Here is a 16,519-nt window from a genome sequence, read left to right on the forward strand (position 1 = left end):
GAGGTCAGAACGACCATATGCCATTTTAAAGATGTGGTGGGGGTTGAGTATCTAGTATCAACATAGCAGTTTAGCAGAGTCAGGAAGAAAGCAGAGGTTTCTTAAGATCGAGGGCAGTACCTTGCCTAAAGAGGTGTATTACTGTGTCTCTGCTGTTGTAGCTTTGTGGGGAGGGAGAGGTTATCTCTGTGTTACTTCCAAGTATTGCACAAAATAAATTCTAAGATTAAAAAAAATTGTATCCTTTTTTTGTCTTCCCTTTCCAGGTGGAATCTAGTTATAGATTATATCTACACATATCCTACTTTTTAAGGTGGGGGAAAGATGTAATCAGCACTTCTAGCTGTCAGCCAGCTTCTGTTGAACTGGTGGCCTTTTGTTCATGCTGGTTTGGATAGTGAGGTGACACACCAGCCTGGTGTCTGGTCTGGTGCACTTGTCCTTTCCTGGAGTCTGTCTTGCATGAAGAAATCCTTATTGTCTGTATTCAGTTCACCACAGCAACTTTGAAATTTGTATTTCTGCTGTACTTCAAGTCAAACATCACCATGTAATCTGTGCCCTTCCAAGATAGGCTTATGCAAATATGCATATACAGAAGCACCGAATCACTAAGGTTGGAAAAGACCTGTAAGATCATCAAGTCCAACCATCAACCAACCAACACCACCATGCCCATTAAACCATGTCCCACAGTGCCTCGTCCACACGTTCCTTGAACACCTCCAGTGATGGTGACTCCACCACTTCCATGGGCAGTTTATTCCAGTGTCTCACCACTCTCTCAGCAAAGAAATTTTTCCTAATATCCAGCCTGAACCTCCCCTGGTGCAACTTGAGGCCATTCCCTCTTGTCCTGTCGCTTGTCACTTGGGAGAAGAGACCAACACCCACCTCTCTGCAACCCCCTTTCAGGTAATTGTACAGGGCGATAAGGTCTCCCCTCAGCCTCCTGTTCTCCAGGCTAAACAACCCCAGTTCCCTCAGCCGCTCCTCATCAGACGTGTGCTCCAGACCCCTCACCAGCTTTGTCGCCCTTCTCTGGACACACTCCAGCACCTCAGTGTCCTTGTAGTGAGGCGACCAAAACTGAACACAGCATTCGAGCTGCGGCCTCACCAGTGCTGAGTACAGGCGCACGATCACTTCCCAGGTCCTGCTGGCCACTGTTTCTGATACCTAACTGTTCTCGACACAGCTAGAATGTGTCAGCCCTGATGATGTTGTTTCTCATGGGAAATGGCATTTAGAGATGGGGTAAAAAAAGAAGGTATAACTCTTTATTCTTTCTCAATTTGTTTTCTTTTTCCTGTTGTTTTCTACTAATCCACAGAGGAGCAATGTAACATATCAAATCTGTTTACCGCTTGAACAGTCTGGGATGCTTGAATGTCTTTGTTGTAATTTAGGAAATGAACTGACAGACAAAATTGTGTTGCGTAGACACTAAAAATGTACACTGAAGGAACCATGTAAACTCCCAGGTAGAAATTAGCTCTTTTTTTGCCAGTGCAATTTATGATGAGAAGTGAACTAAGCTTCTTCCTCAAAGTCACAGCTATAGATCAGCTAGAAGCTTGAAGGACTTCTTGAATCCCGAGGGGTGGCACATTGATCTACAGCTCTGAGAATTGTGCCAAGAAAGTAATATCAACAAGATCTTCACCTGATTTATGTAGGCCAGACATCTGTGACTTGCCTTTCAAAGGTGATCTCACAGAGGCGTAATTAAAACTTGATGATGTTATTAAATAATCATGATGATTTGTGTCCCTACGTTGCAGCCATGTGTGTGTTTTTGTGTGGTTATAAATGCGGTTAGTCCCTGCTCGTGAAAATGAAGGTTAGAGTGTGCTGGGCTTAAGGGCAGGAATTTTGCACGCAGGTCTTACATAGAAGATCTCCAAATTATTCTAATGCTGGATCTCTGTTTCAGTTTACAACTAGTCAAATTGCAAGTTAGTGAAAAAATAAACCCAAGACATTTTTAGTTAGTAAAACTGAGCAGCCTTTAAATTTGCCCACTCTGCAGAGAGACAGTGCTCTGATATTGGAGATGCTGACTTGGGGCTGGAGAGCATGGGGTAAGACTGCAGATTGTGACTTGGTCTTACTCTGGTCTGGAAACCACTGGTAACACAGTATTGCTTTTTCCTTCATCCTCATCTTACCTGTCAGAAGGAGAAAGAAAGTATTGGGACAAGGGTTGTCTTTCACTAGATATTTAAACACTCTGAGCAGAACACAGATGTGACCTGAGCCACAGCTTGTAGATATGCTATAATATAAACACTGCTGATGTGCTTAATTTGTGATTTTTCCATTGAATTGTATTATCGTGGATAGAATTTTTGAGTCGTACAAAAAGCTACCTTTGAAGCAGAGTATGGATTTTTTTTTTTCTCTACTGGTGGGAATTTTGAAGAAGCTGTTTATAATTTGGTTTTGAATTTTTCTTAGGATTCGTTTTGTGCTGTAAGACATTGATCCTGCTTTCTAACAGGCCTAACTTTCTCCATTTATATCAATAACAGTGATTTTTACTCTTTCATTTTCAGACTGAAAAGGCATAAAACACAGTATGTTGCCTAGTTATAAAAAAAAAAAGGGGGGGGGGAGATGGCCTCTCTGATTCTGCATGCAGAACAGTCAACATATTAGATAAGGTTTGGGGCTGATTATCATAAGAAGCATGAGTTAAGAAGACATGATCAAGTTTCTGAGAATCCCTAGCCCTTCCATTAATTTTGATTTATTGATTTTTATGAGCAGGAGCAGTGATAAGCTCAGGCTCTGAGGAGGATCAGAAAGGCCAGTGCATGTCGAGGGTTATTGCCTTGTTTCGTGCTGTGATTTATGCAGCAAAGGTACTGGCTGCATTCTTCTGCTTGGTGTTATTTTATTTCTTCTCATCATTATAGTATTTCATGACTTAAAGACAAGTGCCCTCTGAGAATCTGTTCTGTTGTGTCTCTGACATTATTACAGGCTGAAGGTCTGATTATTGCAAGTGCTGAGCCCTTGCAGCTCCAGTGGAATGAATGGAAGCTGAAGGTGCTCTGAAAATCATGCCTGAGGCATTTTATTCTTTTAAAGGGATTGAGTCGTGCCTCATAAATACAGGTCTCTGCTTTGACTAATTCCCCCGTGACTGCACATCCTTTGAAGTAAATGGAGTTTATTTGATTAGAATGAAACCTGTGCTCCAAAATTAACTCTCATCCTTGCTATGTAGCTGAGGAATTGATTAGATCTTAGTAAATCTGATGTTAAAATTAAGCTTCAAATTTACAATTAAGCTTCAGAGTTTTGCTTTATAATTGGAATACTGCATCTTGGGAAAGATCAGAAGCCCTTTTTCTTTGAGGGTTCAGGTGATTCTAAGCACAACTCATGTTCCTATGGCAGAGCTATTGGTGCAGCAGAGGTAACTAAACACACTGAAAGGGTGGTTTTGTGGCTAGAAGAGGTAGCAGGACCAAGTGTTTGCAGCTGATGCAGGGAGTCAGCTTGCTTGACCGTTCACATTCTCCTGCAAAGAATCTTTAATTCTAATTTCTCCAGTTCCACTGAGAGAAAGCAGATGTCAGACAGTGACCCAGCCTCAGGAAAAGGGTGATTTATTCCAATGCTTGATAATTCTGCTGTTCTTGCAGAGGAGGAAGCACTCGTGCGGCAGTGAAAGCTGAAGCTGAGAGATTTGGGGGACTGGGTATATGAAGAAAGGCTTAGTCAACTTGCCTTTTTTTGTTTGCCTTTTGAGAACATAAATATGCAACCTATTGAGGTGGCCCTGCAAGTCATGGCAGGCTTTAGGGATCCTCTTCAGTCCTTGGCTAAAGCACCTTCTTTCTCAGGTTGCTCAGATGTGCCCAGTGGTAAGCATTGCTTCAGCCCTTAGTTTTTGAAAATCCATTCTTTGCTCAAGGAGATTCACAACAGTCTTGCCAAACTGTACTTCTCATTTTTGGGAACATCATTATAGTATTCTTTTATTTTTTCCTTCCTTAAAGCCAGTATTTGATTAAAAAAAGGAAGTTTGGGTTTGTTTGGGTTTTTTTTCCCATCTCAGATAAGGGACAGATGACAGAAGATCCATTTCTTCTGTTTCCAGTTATTTTCAAAGAACAAATTTAATCAGTTACATTCTCGTCTATATGTCTGTCTAGATTTCTCTGGTTGCCTCTGTGTTATATCCATGTACAATATGGTAGATTGTCTGCTGTGGCAGCAGAGCTTCACATTTCAGTGTATACATTGATCTAACACAGTTTTGTGACTGATGGGGTTTGGTGTTTGGTTCTCAGCAGGCAAGATGGTACGTGCTGTTAGCAGTGGGGAAGGCTGTTGTTTTGATGAGGAAGCTTGTGCTTCTTCGTGTCTCTCTGTCCCGGCCTGAACAGCAAAACTTGTCACAAACGAAACACCCATTAAGAGAATATTTGGGCAAACAGGGAGTTGCTTCCTCTTGTTCTTGCTGCTCATCTCCTGCAGAGAGGCTCTATACTGTAATTCATTGTCTTCCAGACTGTAGTCCAAAGCTGGCTTTTCAGGATGCTGTCTTTTCAGGATAATGTTCTGACATCCTTTCCTACTAGAACTGGGATTCCTCTCAATTACAGTGTTTTCTAAATTTTGTGACTGATCTATTTTATGTTTATTTTTGAAGCTCCTGCCTGTACATGTTTTATTCTACCCTCCTTGTTTTTCTGTTTTTAGCCAGTGAGACCTGCAACGATTTCCATCCCATGTTCTTCACCCATGACAGATCGTTTGAGGAGTTCTTCTGTATCTGCATTCAGCTCTTGAACAAGACATGGAAGGAAATGAGGGCAACTTCAGAGGACTTTAACAAGGCAAGAAAAAGGGTGGGGTGGGAATAACTGGGCAGGATGGTGAAACAAGGCCATGTATTCTTCCCTAGAGACACAGGGGTTTACTGATCCCTCTTCTGTTGAATGCTGTGGAGTTTTCATCTGTTCAGATTCTTTGCACATCAGAGGGCCAGCATTTAGAAAGTGGGGGTAGGGGATGGGGTGTGGAAGGGAGGTTCACAGACCTTTTTCCATCATGTTGCTCTGTGTGAAACTAAAAACCTGGCTCGAGGGGAAATCCTGCCTTTTTATGTTAGCAATATTATGCTGAAGTGTTGCAGCCTCTAAGGTTGTAAATAATGCAAAGAGAGTACTGCAGTGATAATTCTGTGCATCCCTTTCATTTCGTATGAGCACTAAAGTGATAAAATACTCAAGAGTGGACACAATTGTGACAAAGTGGTGTGCAGTTTAGCCTGCTAAAACAAAAAAACCCAAACCAAACAAAAAACCGACCCCACCCCCCCACCCCCCCAGTATTGCACCCTTTTTGTTGTAAGACAGAGTTCTGGAAGTTTCAGCCAATCTCCTGACTATCAGAAAAGCTATGGAGAACAGGGCTGTCTGTCTTAATGGGCCCTAGACATCCTATTTTAACTGTCTAACTTGCCAGGAGGCTGAAAAGTATCTTTGGCATTTTATAAGAATAACAAGCTCGTGCTTTTGTGGCCAGCTGGCATCCTTATCTTTGTTGGGATCCTTTGACTGGATCTTGAGCCTCTCCCTGAGACTAGACATTGGTTATAGAGCTGTTGGTTGAGAATGAAAAGTGAGTGTGTTGCACTGTGTCAGTGTATGCCATACAAGTGCTCTGAAGTCACCAGACTCAAATGTTAAGTGAGAACTAGTAAGAATGATCGTGCCTAACTTCTAATTGGAACCCTCTATTATTGAATTGGTCTAAATGTCCGTTTTCCACTGCAGAGTGAAGGTGAATCCTTAGGACACAGTGCTGAATAACCTTTGTGGAGTCCTTTTAGGTAAGATAGTTGGCAGCAGTTCCAGAGCCCAGGCAGAAAAGGGAAGTCCAAAATGTGTGCTGTTGTAGCTGGATGACCTAGAGCCTTGTTCTTGCATGGAATTTCTGATGCGCTTCTCTTACCTAATGGTCCAGGAGTGCAGAAGGAGCAATAGCAAGATAATTCACCAAACTGTATAGAAACCTAAAATCAAGGGCTTAAAAAAGTAACAACTTTTTTGAGACTACTTGATAATAGGTGGTTGTTCTAAACAAATGTATTAACAACTGCCTATTAATTACAGGCCTTCTGTCTCAGTAGAAGAAAAACTTGTGTACATAATTTCCCAAGACTTGAGCTAGAATATTACTAGTAACCCTAGAGGATTCAGGAAAAGAATGGTCGTGTTTCTGGCAACAGCCCAGATCACCCTAAAAAGAAAACAAAGAAATTTACTTTTCAGTGTTAGGCATTGCTGTGGAGCATCATGGAAGATCAGGTAGTTTCTTCTCTGATCTGACTAGTTTGCTATTTGTGTTTTCTGTTAGTGAAAATCCTGCAACTTCACCCAGCAGCTCTTTCAGGTTCAGCATGTATCATTGAAGACAGGTGATCCTTAACTCCGTGGGGCAAATCTGAAATATTTGCCATTGTGCTACCAGGATTTGTGTCTGGTGGTGGCACTATGGTGCATGAGAGATGAATCCAGGATCTCTGCCTGTGGAAATCACTCTTGATTTTTATAACTGTTTTTTAAAGGGGAGGGAATACTAAACTCTTGCTCCTCTCATTTCTAACTGTTCAGTAATTATGTTCTGCTTATCTAAATCCTTTCTTTTTGTCATAAGGAGATTTTTGTGCTCTTATCCACTTCAAATGACATGTGGTGGTGATGTGCATTACTCAGCTGATAAATGTCTAAAGGGATCTGTGAGTGAAGCAAACTGTGGTGTTGTGTGGGCTTGTGAAGCACTTCTGGATTTGTGGGGGATGATACGTTATATAGTGGTACCCAAGGTTTACCCATCTGGTTGGTGGGTGACAGCTGCCAGTGCTGATGGTTTACCAAAATAAACAACACCATTTTAAATCCTTACCTGGCAAGAGGCTTTGGTGATCACGGCATGTTAGTATTCTTTCTGCATCTTTCCTGTGTGCTAAGGGCACCTGTTTCTATGCAGTTACTTTTGAAAACTTGGCAGGCGAAGGCCGTGTGGACCCAGGGAGCATTCAGCCCCTCCTTTCAGGAGTGAATGGGAAGAAGGCAGGCCTCACAAGATGCAGTAGCTTAGTTACTGTGGAAAAATTCTCTTTTATCCTCTCTTTGTGTTACTATTTTTCAGTTTCAATAACTTGATTGTCATGGTAATGTATGAAACACCACTTCGCTATGGTTTACTACCCACCTGGCTGATGGGGTCATTCATTTTCTTCCTTCTTCCCTTCCTCCCCCAAAATCTCCAGAACAAAATTGGACACTCTCAGTATGTTGGATGGTAAGTCTTGAGACCTGGAGATTCTGCTAAAAAGCTAATCCATTTGCTTTGATCTTTAATCATAGTTGAAGAAAAGGAGCTTTTTGTTTAATTTTAGACTTCTGATTAATCACAATAACTTGTACATTGAGGGGCTGTAGGAGGTCTGTGTGCATATATAGAGATTTATTTCCTCCTCTCTTGAATTGGAGAATGATAAGCGTTGAAAGAAGTGTGGTGATTGAATACTTCCCTTCAGGTTTCAGTGCCAGTTCTCAAGGGTTTTTTAAGCATTAGATTAAGACTTTCATTTGACAAAATGGCATACTGCACCATCATGGTTCCTCAATACTTGTTGTGGAGATTTCACATAGGTTTGTTCATTTTGAAAGCTTCAAAAAATAATTAAAACAGCACTTCCCTCATAGTTGGAAGAATTTTATGGTGTTTTAGTGAAACATTTATGATCTCATGCTTTGTCTCTGTGATTCTCATTCATTAAAACAGACACCTTTTGTCAACTCTTGCATTAGAAAAAATCCTTGGATCTCTATGGTGATAGTACGATACCGTCAGACCTAAAACCTTTTTTACAATCTCTCAATATACTGGTAGATGTCTGAATAGAATAATTCAGTCAGGCAGCTAAGCTTATATTATGCCTTTATAACATTTTAAGACATGCATAATTCATGTCTGGTGAGTTTTCTAGAGAAATTAAGATGCAGTTGGATAGACAGACATGTAAATGGCAACAATTCCATTTGAAACCTTTTTGTTTTTCTTTGAGCCTACAGATGATCAAAGGACACTTTACAAGCTCTGTCCTCCACAGTCGTTTGTGAGCAGACAGCATGGTTTATGGCTTCGAAAATATAATCTTGTCTTCAAGCTTTACATAATTCTGTGTGTTTTATTGCAGCAGAAGAAAGCATTGTGTATTGATTTTTGGAGTTGGTGCTGACTGTAATAAAGCTGGACTGAGTTATCTCACACTCCAGCATCTAGAAACCTCCATCACCAGCCTGCCCATTTAAATAGGTGCCCATCAGTCAGTTTTCACTCACATAGGGACCACCTACACTCTGCTCAGGGTAATCAGGCCCTGCTGCCACACAGGCTAAGATGTACTTAAATTGATTGGGTTTTTTTGTTTGTTTTTAACATGACGGTAGGTGGAATTCAAGGTAACTGCCCCACTGTAAAATTCCTTCCATGGGGCCAAATGAAAGTATACTCCCAATGGAAAATTTTTTGTTGATCCCCACTAGTTGTACTTAAGTAAATGCACCTGTGTTTCCCTAATGAGGATTTACATTGAGATCGCTATCTTGTTAGTGATCTTCTTTTAAAATACACGTATTATTTCTCATGAGACAAGGAGACCACGGACAGGACATTATGTAGGGGACAAGATTATCTTCTTACCTCTGTTCCTCAGAGATTTCAGTCTGCTACTTTTTGTAGGTTGAAGTTCACGTGCTAATAGGAAGAAGGGTGAGCAAATGGGTTATTTTAATTGCAGGGCCAGCCATAGCTTGTCTTATTAGACCTGCAGAACAGTATGAACAATTTGCTAATTCTGTGCCTAGTGTAGTGCCATCTTAAAAAAAAAAAAAAGAATAAAAGTTACAGCTTCCAGTCCCAGTGTGGAAGGAAAAAGATTAAATTATTTGATTCGTCTACCAAGGTTTTGAAGCTGCTTTGTAGAGAAATGGGCAAAATGATAGCTGCTTTTAGGTTTTCAGGTCGCTAGTCATAACAAGACACAGATTGTCATTTCAACATGGCTAAAGTTAAGTGGGGGATGCCAAAAATGAAAAACTTTGAAAGTCCTGTGGTGTATGGTGCTTGAAATCAAAATCTACAGCATTCACTGAAACTACAGGTTTAAGGAATAGGAAAGTGAGATGCGGTTGGCTAATGATGCTGCAGATGCATTTTTCTCATTACTGAAAACTCTAGTTAATTTAGTTTGCCCACTGGCTATGTGTTTCAGATCATCATAGTATAACACACCAGCTTTTAAATGTTCTATGAAAATTTATTTTATAATAAGAAAAACATTCGCAGAAAACCCCAAAAATTCTGGTTTCAGCATTTTGGCAAAGCTAGCATTCATTTCGCGGTGGCAGACCTGGGTACCCTAAGCAACTGCACTTGTGGTATTTGGCTGTTTCAGTGACACACCGAGCCACAGCACTGGATCCCCATGCAGGAGTGGGGTCTGCTCAGCAAGATGATAAAATATGTTGCTGACAGGTATACACATAACAAACTGTCTTGTGTGGTAATCAGTAAAGTAGACATGTTCACAGTGGCAGCAGATGCAAACAATAAATGCCCTATGTGAGTCCTGTAATTAAATACCAAAGCAAACACTGAGGCATTTGATAACCGCAGAAGATGTTTATTGCTCATGCTCACACCCTGTGAAGATTTTTGCTTGCTCTGTGACAAGATAACGGCAAAGGTAACCAAGCATAACATAAAAATGAAAAATACCATTTCCTCACTCGCTGACAGTTTGGAAATGCCATGCCACAGGTTTCTCAGCTTCTGTAGTGTTGTCACGCTTTCGGCAGCTGTAGGATGAATAATTGTGTAAGGCTAGGTTCAAAATATAGCTAAGTGTTCAAGGGCAGGCTTTTAAGGAGTGTACTTCTGTGAGTGGTGTTTTGTGTGGAAATGTGTTGTGGGCCAACACCATCATCAGATAATGCGAGTTACCCCTAAGGAGGGAAAGGTATAGAGGGTCATTTGGAAAGGGTCAGAGCAGCAATGTGGCAGAGGAGCTGTCACCGGCTTTGCTGGGTCCTCTGCAAATCAAGGAGACTCCAGGAGCAGACTGTGCGCAGATTCTGTCCGAAATACCCCCCTGGCAGCAACCTTGTTGCCCTAGTGCTAGTCCTTGCCATGGCAGCTCCTTGCCTGGCCTGGAAGTGGCAGGGCTTTTCCGCACACCTGGAGGAGGAGCAGGTCTCCTAGCACGCTCAAGTGATCCCCTCCAGTGGCACTAACAACATTCTGCACTTTCCTGCTGGTTGCAGGGTTGGCCGAGTCTTGATAAACCCCATTTTACAGGAAGGAGGCAAGGGCACCCAGAGCTCAAGTGCCTTGGCAGCGAAGCAGCCGCAGGGCCCAAAGCAGAACCAGGATGTCCGGCCGTTTGCTCCAGCGTCCTCCGCCACCCCGTCACAGCTCCAGGCTGCAGCAGCAGCTCCAGCCCCAAAGGTGGTGCTTTCCTCTGTGTCTGTGCCCCTCTTTCCCACCCCCTCACAGGGATGCTTGGGGGAGGATGGCAAATGATAGCTCCAGGAGCATGAAAGGACCATTACCTCAAAACAGGAGAAAGATCAATTCAAACAAACTTGAAAGTAAAATCCTTTGGTCAGTCTGTAAATCCATCTGTCACCTGCTTTTCCTTTCAATGGTAAGGAGGGAAAGGGATGATAAATAGCTCTTCACAGATGCTCTCCAAAGCATTTACTGTTTTCTGATGGGTGTTTTTTCACCAGTCTGAAGCAGATGATTTTAACTTCTTTTGAGAGAAGCCTTGGAAGGCTGTTCTGTTCTCATTTTACCTGTGGGAAATGCTGGGCTAGTGGAATGATTGCACCTCTCTGTTAGCTTTATTGCACCTTCCCTTGGCAATGCTTTGTTTATATCAGTCAGGGATACTGCAAATAAATTATTCTCACACGGAGTGAATTCAGTATTCCCCAGGCTTAAGCAGATTAACACAAATTAAATTCCACATTTTCACACCTGAGGCCATTAGCACTTTATTAACTTTTATTGGAAACAGATAATTGCTATAAATATATTGTATCATTAATTGTGTAATGCATGAATTTATGAAAGAAATGTATAGCAATTAACATTTCTGCATAGATTATGCAGAAAACGTGGCTTTTTAATTGAAGAAAAAAAAAACACCTTCCAAATACAATGGGAATATCCTAGAATAGCATAATTTGGGTGCAGGAAGGTTGTCAGGTCTATTCCATTAGCAACCACTTCCTCAAGAAGGGTCTGTTTTAAGCAGTGCAATTTAATGTGATGTAGGGAGAGCCTGTTTAAGACCTTTCCGTAGCATTTGGTCAGAGTTCCCTCTACGCTTTTTGTGGCCTGGATATTGCAAGTTTATTCCTTCATCGGCTGCTCATTTAGGAATGGCTCTGTTCAGTCTTCTCCGTCTCTGTGCGTTTCTCTACACCTGTCAGATCTCCAAATGTGTCCCACTGCGTTTGTCAAAGCCAGTTTATTACTCGTCTGCTGCTTCTGGCTGCAGGAACCTGAGAAGGGGTGTTTAAGACACTGAAGGTGCAGCCTTCCACTTACTGAGGCATCAGTCTGTAAAAATCAGATCTAAATTTAAATATTCATACCCCAAAGGTTGGGACTGTCAAGCTCAAAGGAACTGAACAAGAGTATTGCATTTTTAAATCTAGTTGGTTGCTTGCTTTTGAAAATTTTTCAGTCTTAAATAGCATTGTCAAGAATGCAAATACATTTTAAAAAAAATAATTTGTGAAATGTAAGTACTTAGACTGGATAACAAAGCAGTAAGGAGCAACACTTGCCCTTTCTCTGCACTTCGTAGCTTATGAGCTATATTTCTAGTTCAAAGATTATTTTTTTTTTTCATTAAAAATAGTATCTACTATTTTCTGTCTTTGCCAGAAGGGTTCCAAAGTGTTTAGTAGCATGGTCACATCTAGTTATTATCCTAGCTGAACTATCCTTCTCCAGTGATCACATATGCAATGATTTCATGGAGGGCATAGGCTTAAAATGAAAAGCATTTTAAAGCTGAAATTCTGCCCATTTATATGCCAGGATGGGTACACTAAGAAAGAGGTGGGTTCTTCAACCAAAAGCAAGGAAAGGAAGGGGTGTCTCAACAAGATGTCTGTTACTTTAAAAAAAAAAAAAAAAAAAAGAAAAGAAGGAAAAGAGTGTTTTAGTATAATCCATTCCTTGGTCAGAAACTTGTTTGTCTTACCCTTCCCCAGTGATGAAAGTCGCTGTTGGTTTCAGCAGTGAAATCTCTTATTTGTGAAAAACCTAGCCACCATTGGCAGAGTAGATTTTATCCCTCAGCTTTCTAATGAAGTCTGTGTGTTACTGTAGAACACATACAGGTCTGCTTAACACCCTGGAGATGGCAATTTTTAAAACTGTTGGTACTTCATGTTTTCAAAGCAGTCTTCATTTTCATCTCTGTGGGTGCTGATCAAACCAATAAACATCTCAGCCTTCAGAAAGATGATTGAGTGGAAAGCCTGATAACCAGAGGAGAAACGCTGAGTGTAGGTTATCTGTGCTAACTGCTTTTTTTGTACTCTGTAGAAACCCTCTGCACTGGGAAAGAATTCCTCACTTGCATGTACAGTGTGTTAGTCACTAAGGGAAGTGATATAACCTAACTGGAACTGTCACCAAAACAGCGTATTTTGTGATATTGTCCCTGTCATTCCTGTCTTGAAGTGTGGATAATAATCAGATCCCGGGAACCGCTCTTGTCTCTGTGTTTTTATTTCTTCTTTCTAGGATATGTTTTTGTAGTACAGTTAAATCAGAGGTGCATGGCATATGGCTTTTTGCTGCATGAATTGCCGCTGATGTGAATGTCAGTGGGCATATAATACCAGATTTTCATTTTGTGAATCACAATGCATGGAATTCAGCCTGAGAGCTCCCCAGACTATAGACCTTACTATAGGCAAATAAAAAAGGGAAGGAAGGGGGGGGAGCTGATGTCTCAGAGATTTTGTTTCAGTTGAAATGAGGTTATTGTGATGAATGATGCAGTTGACAATGAGATTTTTATAGCCTCTCTTAGAGTAGCAGAAGAGCTTGTATTATTGTTGGTTCGCTTTAAGTAATTGTAATCTAAATAGCACCGTGGTTGAAAAGAGCAGCAGAAATCTTTCATACGTGTCTTGTAAGCAAAGCCAGGGCTCTTTGTTGTTTTCGTCTCATCTGTCCTTATACAAATGTCCTTCATTGTTTGCAATTTACATCTCGCGTATTGTCTTGATTGAATACGTCAGTCACCATTAAATAGGCGTTTGCCAGTCAGTCGCTGCTGCGTATCTCTATTTTTAGCACATGAGGTAACTGGTCAGCATCTGACAAAATGATCCTGCTACCCGAGGTACCAGTGTCAACTGAGGCTGCCTGTGACAGAGGCATATGGGAGGGGAGGGCTCCTGGGAGCCGGTGTGAGAGGAAGAGACAGTGCGCGGGTGCGGATGGGCTCTCCTCTCCTTTACGCACACCAGCTATTCCAAGCCACGTCTGCACCGTGCACAGGGCCAACAGAGGTACCTGCCTCTGCTGGCTTCCCGTAGGTTACCTTGGGCACCGACAGCAGGGCAGCTATAGCACAGTTAGTCCTACCTGGGCTGCGCAAAGCTTTCTTAAGTGATCACCAGTTAAACTGGGCCTTGGTGTGCTAACGTGAACTGTCCTCAAGTTCCCAGAGACTGGATGAGTGGGAAAATGGAGGAGGATGGGAGGTGAGGGGTTTAGCATGTACTTCGTGAAGGAAGTGTTAGGTTTTGCCCCACGGAATATTTGGGCTTGAGACCACAACAAGGGCCGTTGTTACTTGGGAATGGCAGTGAAGCTGAGACACATGAACTTGGGTTCTGCCACTTTTCCGTTGAGGGCAAAATAGCTTACTGGAGGACGGAAAGTGTTGTGTGTGCCTCTGAAAGTGATAAGACCCTTTTTTCTTTGCCCTTTCACCTCTACCCTGTCAATTTGAATAGCCATAGAAAAAATGTTGTGGATTTATTGATGACTGAAAGATAATTTGTTGATAGGTTCCCTCCTAGTTCCTCAGGTTACCTTTCTATGTTGGTCATGGCAAGCAGAGAAGCAAGGCCCCTAGTAATACATATGAAAACTGAGGAATATCACCTTAGAAGCTGAGTGCAGGAATGGAGAGAGATTTGATACCATGTAAGTATATTAACCCAAACACCAGAGACAGGTGAAGAAATAAATACCAAATTCTGTGTCAGAATCCTTGAAAAAGACATTAGTGCAGCTGATTAAAGATCTTGCCATGTCAGTTGAAGGTATTCATGCCATGACCATGAAACTGAAATGCTCGAGAACCATCCTTGCGTCAAGAATGACAAGTCTGCATCTAGAAGAGTGGAAGCATCTGGGGAAATAGCTTCCACACATGCTTTGAATTTTATGGTAATTTTTCTCTCTGGAGATGTATCTTCAGATTTCAAGCATCAGTTTTCTGTCTCAGGGAAACTGGCTGATCTTTGTTGTGTTGCTGATATGAGATCTTCAGCAGCAAGAACTTAAAAATTGCAGTTGTATCCGTTTTGTTTGAATAGTAAAGGCTGCCTAAAACTTTTTCTTGTACTTAACCAAGAGTCCAAAGGAAACTGCAGATCTCACTGTATCATTGTCACTGTCAGCCTCTTCAGAAGTAATTGATCAGCCCTTCATGGTGAAAATAACATCTCAAAAGTCACCAAGTAGGAAAATGGAACATCCTTATTTTTGTAAAATCAGATGTGTGAGATGAAGGACGTAATCTCATAGCTGTCTAGATCTTCAGATTCCTTTCAAGAGCTCTTTTCTGTGTAAACTAGGGATTTGGAAGTTGTTAAAGGGCTGTTTTCTTCCTGATGATTTTGTTTTTTTGAAATCTGAATTGATCTGATTGTCTCATAACTGATACTGATTCTGCATTTTAAGGCCTGTATATGATTTTTTTTTTTTTTAAAAAAGCACATATATAAACTAGTGACTGGATGTAGAAATCTGACTGGATTTCTCTCTCTGTTCTAAGTGAAGCTCCCTTTAGCCTCTCTGCCTGTTCAATACTCTGACATCCAACAGGATTTATTTCCCCAGACTTTTCTTCTGCCCGTCCCTTTTCCTTGGAGCAATGGCATGGCTCATGCAGCATTTCCACCTGTCTTAAGGAGGGCATTAATGACTTTTCTCACTTTCTATGGGTGGGGTACCTGCTGACTACTTTGCACAACCACATCTCCTGTCAAGAGATCAGAAACCTTTGAAGTTGTAGAATATTGGAAGCCAGTTTGTGAAGCCAGAATGGGGATTGTGGCAGCTATGTATTTTCAGCAGTGATAGAAATCTGAAGGACGCTGTTTAAATTATAAAGTCAAAATTACATGCACAGACGTGTTTCTTATTCCTAAAAATGTAGCTATATGGACAAGAAAAGTCTTCCCTCATGAGTAATGGCATAAATACAACATTTTAATAACGACGGCAGAGAATTGGATATTATTTTATCTAGTCTAATTCTACATACAGTGGGCTGCAAAGTTTAATTTACTTAGAGAAAAGAACTATCTCCACCAATCTGAGAGATAAACCTCAGGCAGGAGGTATGGCATGCGTGCAGCTTGCAAATGGCTTCAGTTATATACATGGCCTAAATGGCCCTTCACTGTGTAAAATCTTTCAGGTACCAGCTAAAGCAAAATCTTTAAACTGGTGGTTCTACTTGAGGAGAAACGAAAGAAAATCTCTCCATAAAACTTATTTAGCTTTGCATGGGTTAGGGGTTTTTTTATTGCCTTGTTGCTTTTAAGCTCCAGAGAACAGGATGTTTCATAGCTGCTCAATTTGCTTTAGTTGTTATCATTTGAAAGAATTTGATGATTCTAATTTCCTTCTCTACACTTCCTGATTTTACTACTAGAGTAACACTTCAGTATCTAGTATTGATTTTTATGATGGCCAGGGCTTTGATACTGATTTCTGCAGCACAGCAAGCTGAGGATGGGTGATTACCAATGCAGACTGAGGACTCAGACCAATTTCATGTTTTACAAATATAATTGTAGGTGTTTGCTTGTAGTATGGTCGCTGTGTTGATGAATCAGCAGTGCACCCATGTGTGTTGTGGACTAATTGCGTGCTGGGTTGCGTTAGCTAAAACCTAGCAGCAGGGCAAAGGAAGGGATTATTCCCCCCAGCTTAGCATTTGTGAGGCAGCAGCTGGAGGACTGTGTCCAGTGTTGTGCCCCAGTCATGGGGAGAGAGTGAAATGGAGCTAGTCCAGCTGAGGGTCACCAAGATGATTAAGGGGGATGGAGCACGTGGTATTCAAGGGCAGTGTGAAGGAACTAGATTTGTTCACCCTGGAGTAGGCTGGGAGGAGGGGAGGGTGGATCCAGTTGTACCTTCTTCCACT

The 16,519-nt window shown here is 41.5% G+C and overlaps 1 protein-coding gene across 1 annotated transcript in view; it reads left to right on the top strand.

Moving 5' to 3' along the window:
* The window catches only part of ELMO1 (engulfment and cell motility 1), a 260,399-nt gene that overhangs the window by 150,443 nt on the left and 93,437 nt on the right, over positions 1–16,519 (top strand). The window contains exon 15 of the mRNA XM_059818282.1: positions 4,720–4,856. Within this exon, the coding sequence (XP_059674265.1) occupies positions 4,720–4,856 (137 nt within the window). The remainder of the gene's footprint in view (positions 1–4,719; positions 4,857–16,519) is intronic.

Source organism: Gavia stellata, chromosome 6 (assembly GCF_030936135.1).
Source record: "Gavia stellata isolate bGavSte3 chromosome 6, bGavSte3.hap2, whole genome shotgun sequence".
NCBI lineage: Eukaryota > Metazoa > Chordata > Aves > Gaviiformes > Gaviidae > Gavia > Gavia stellata.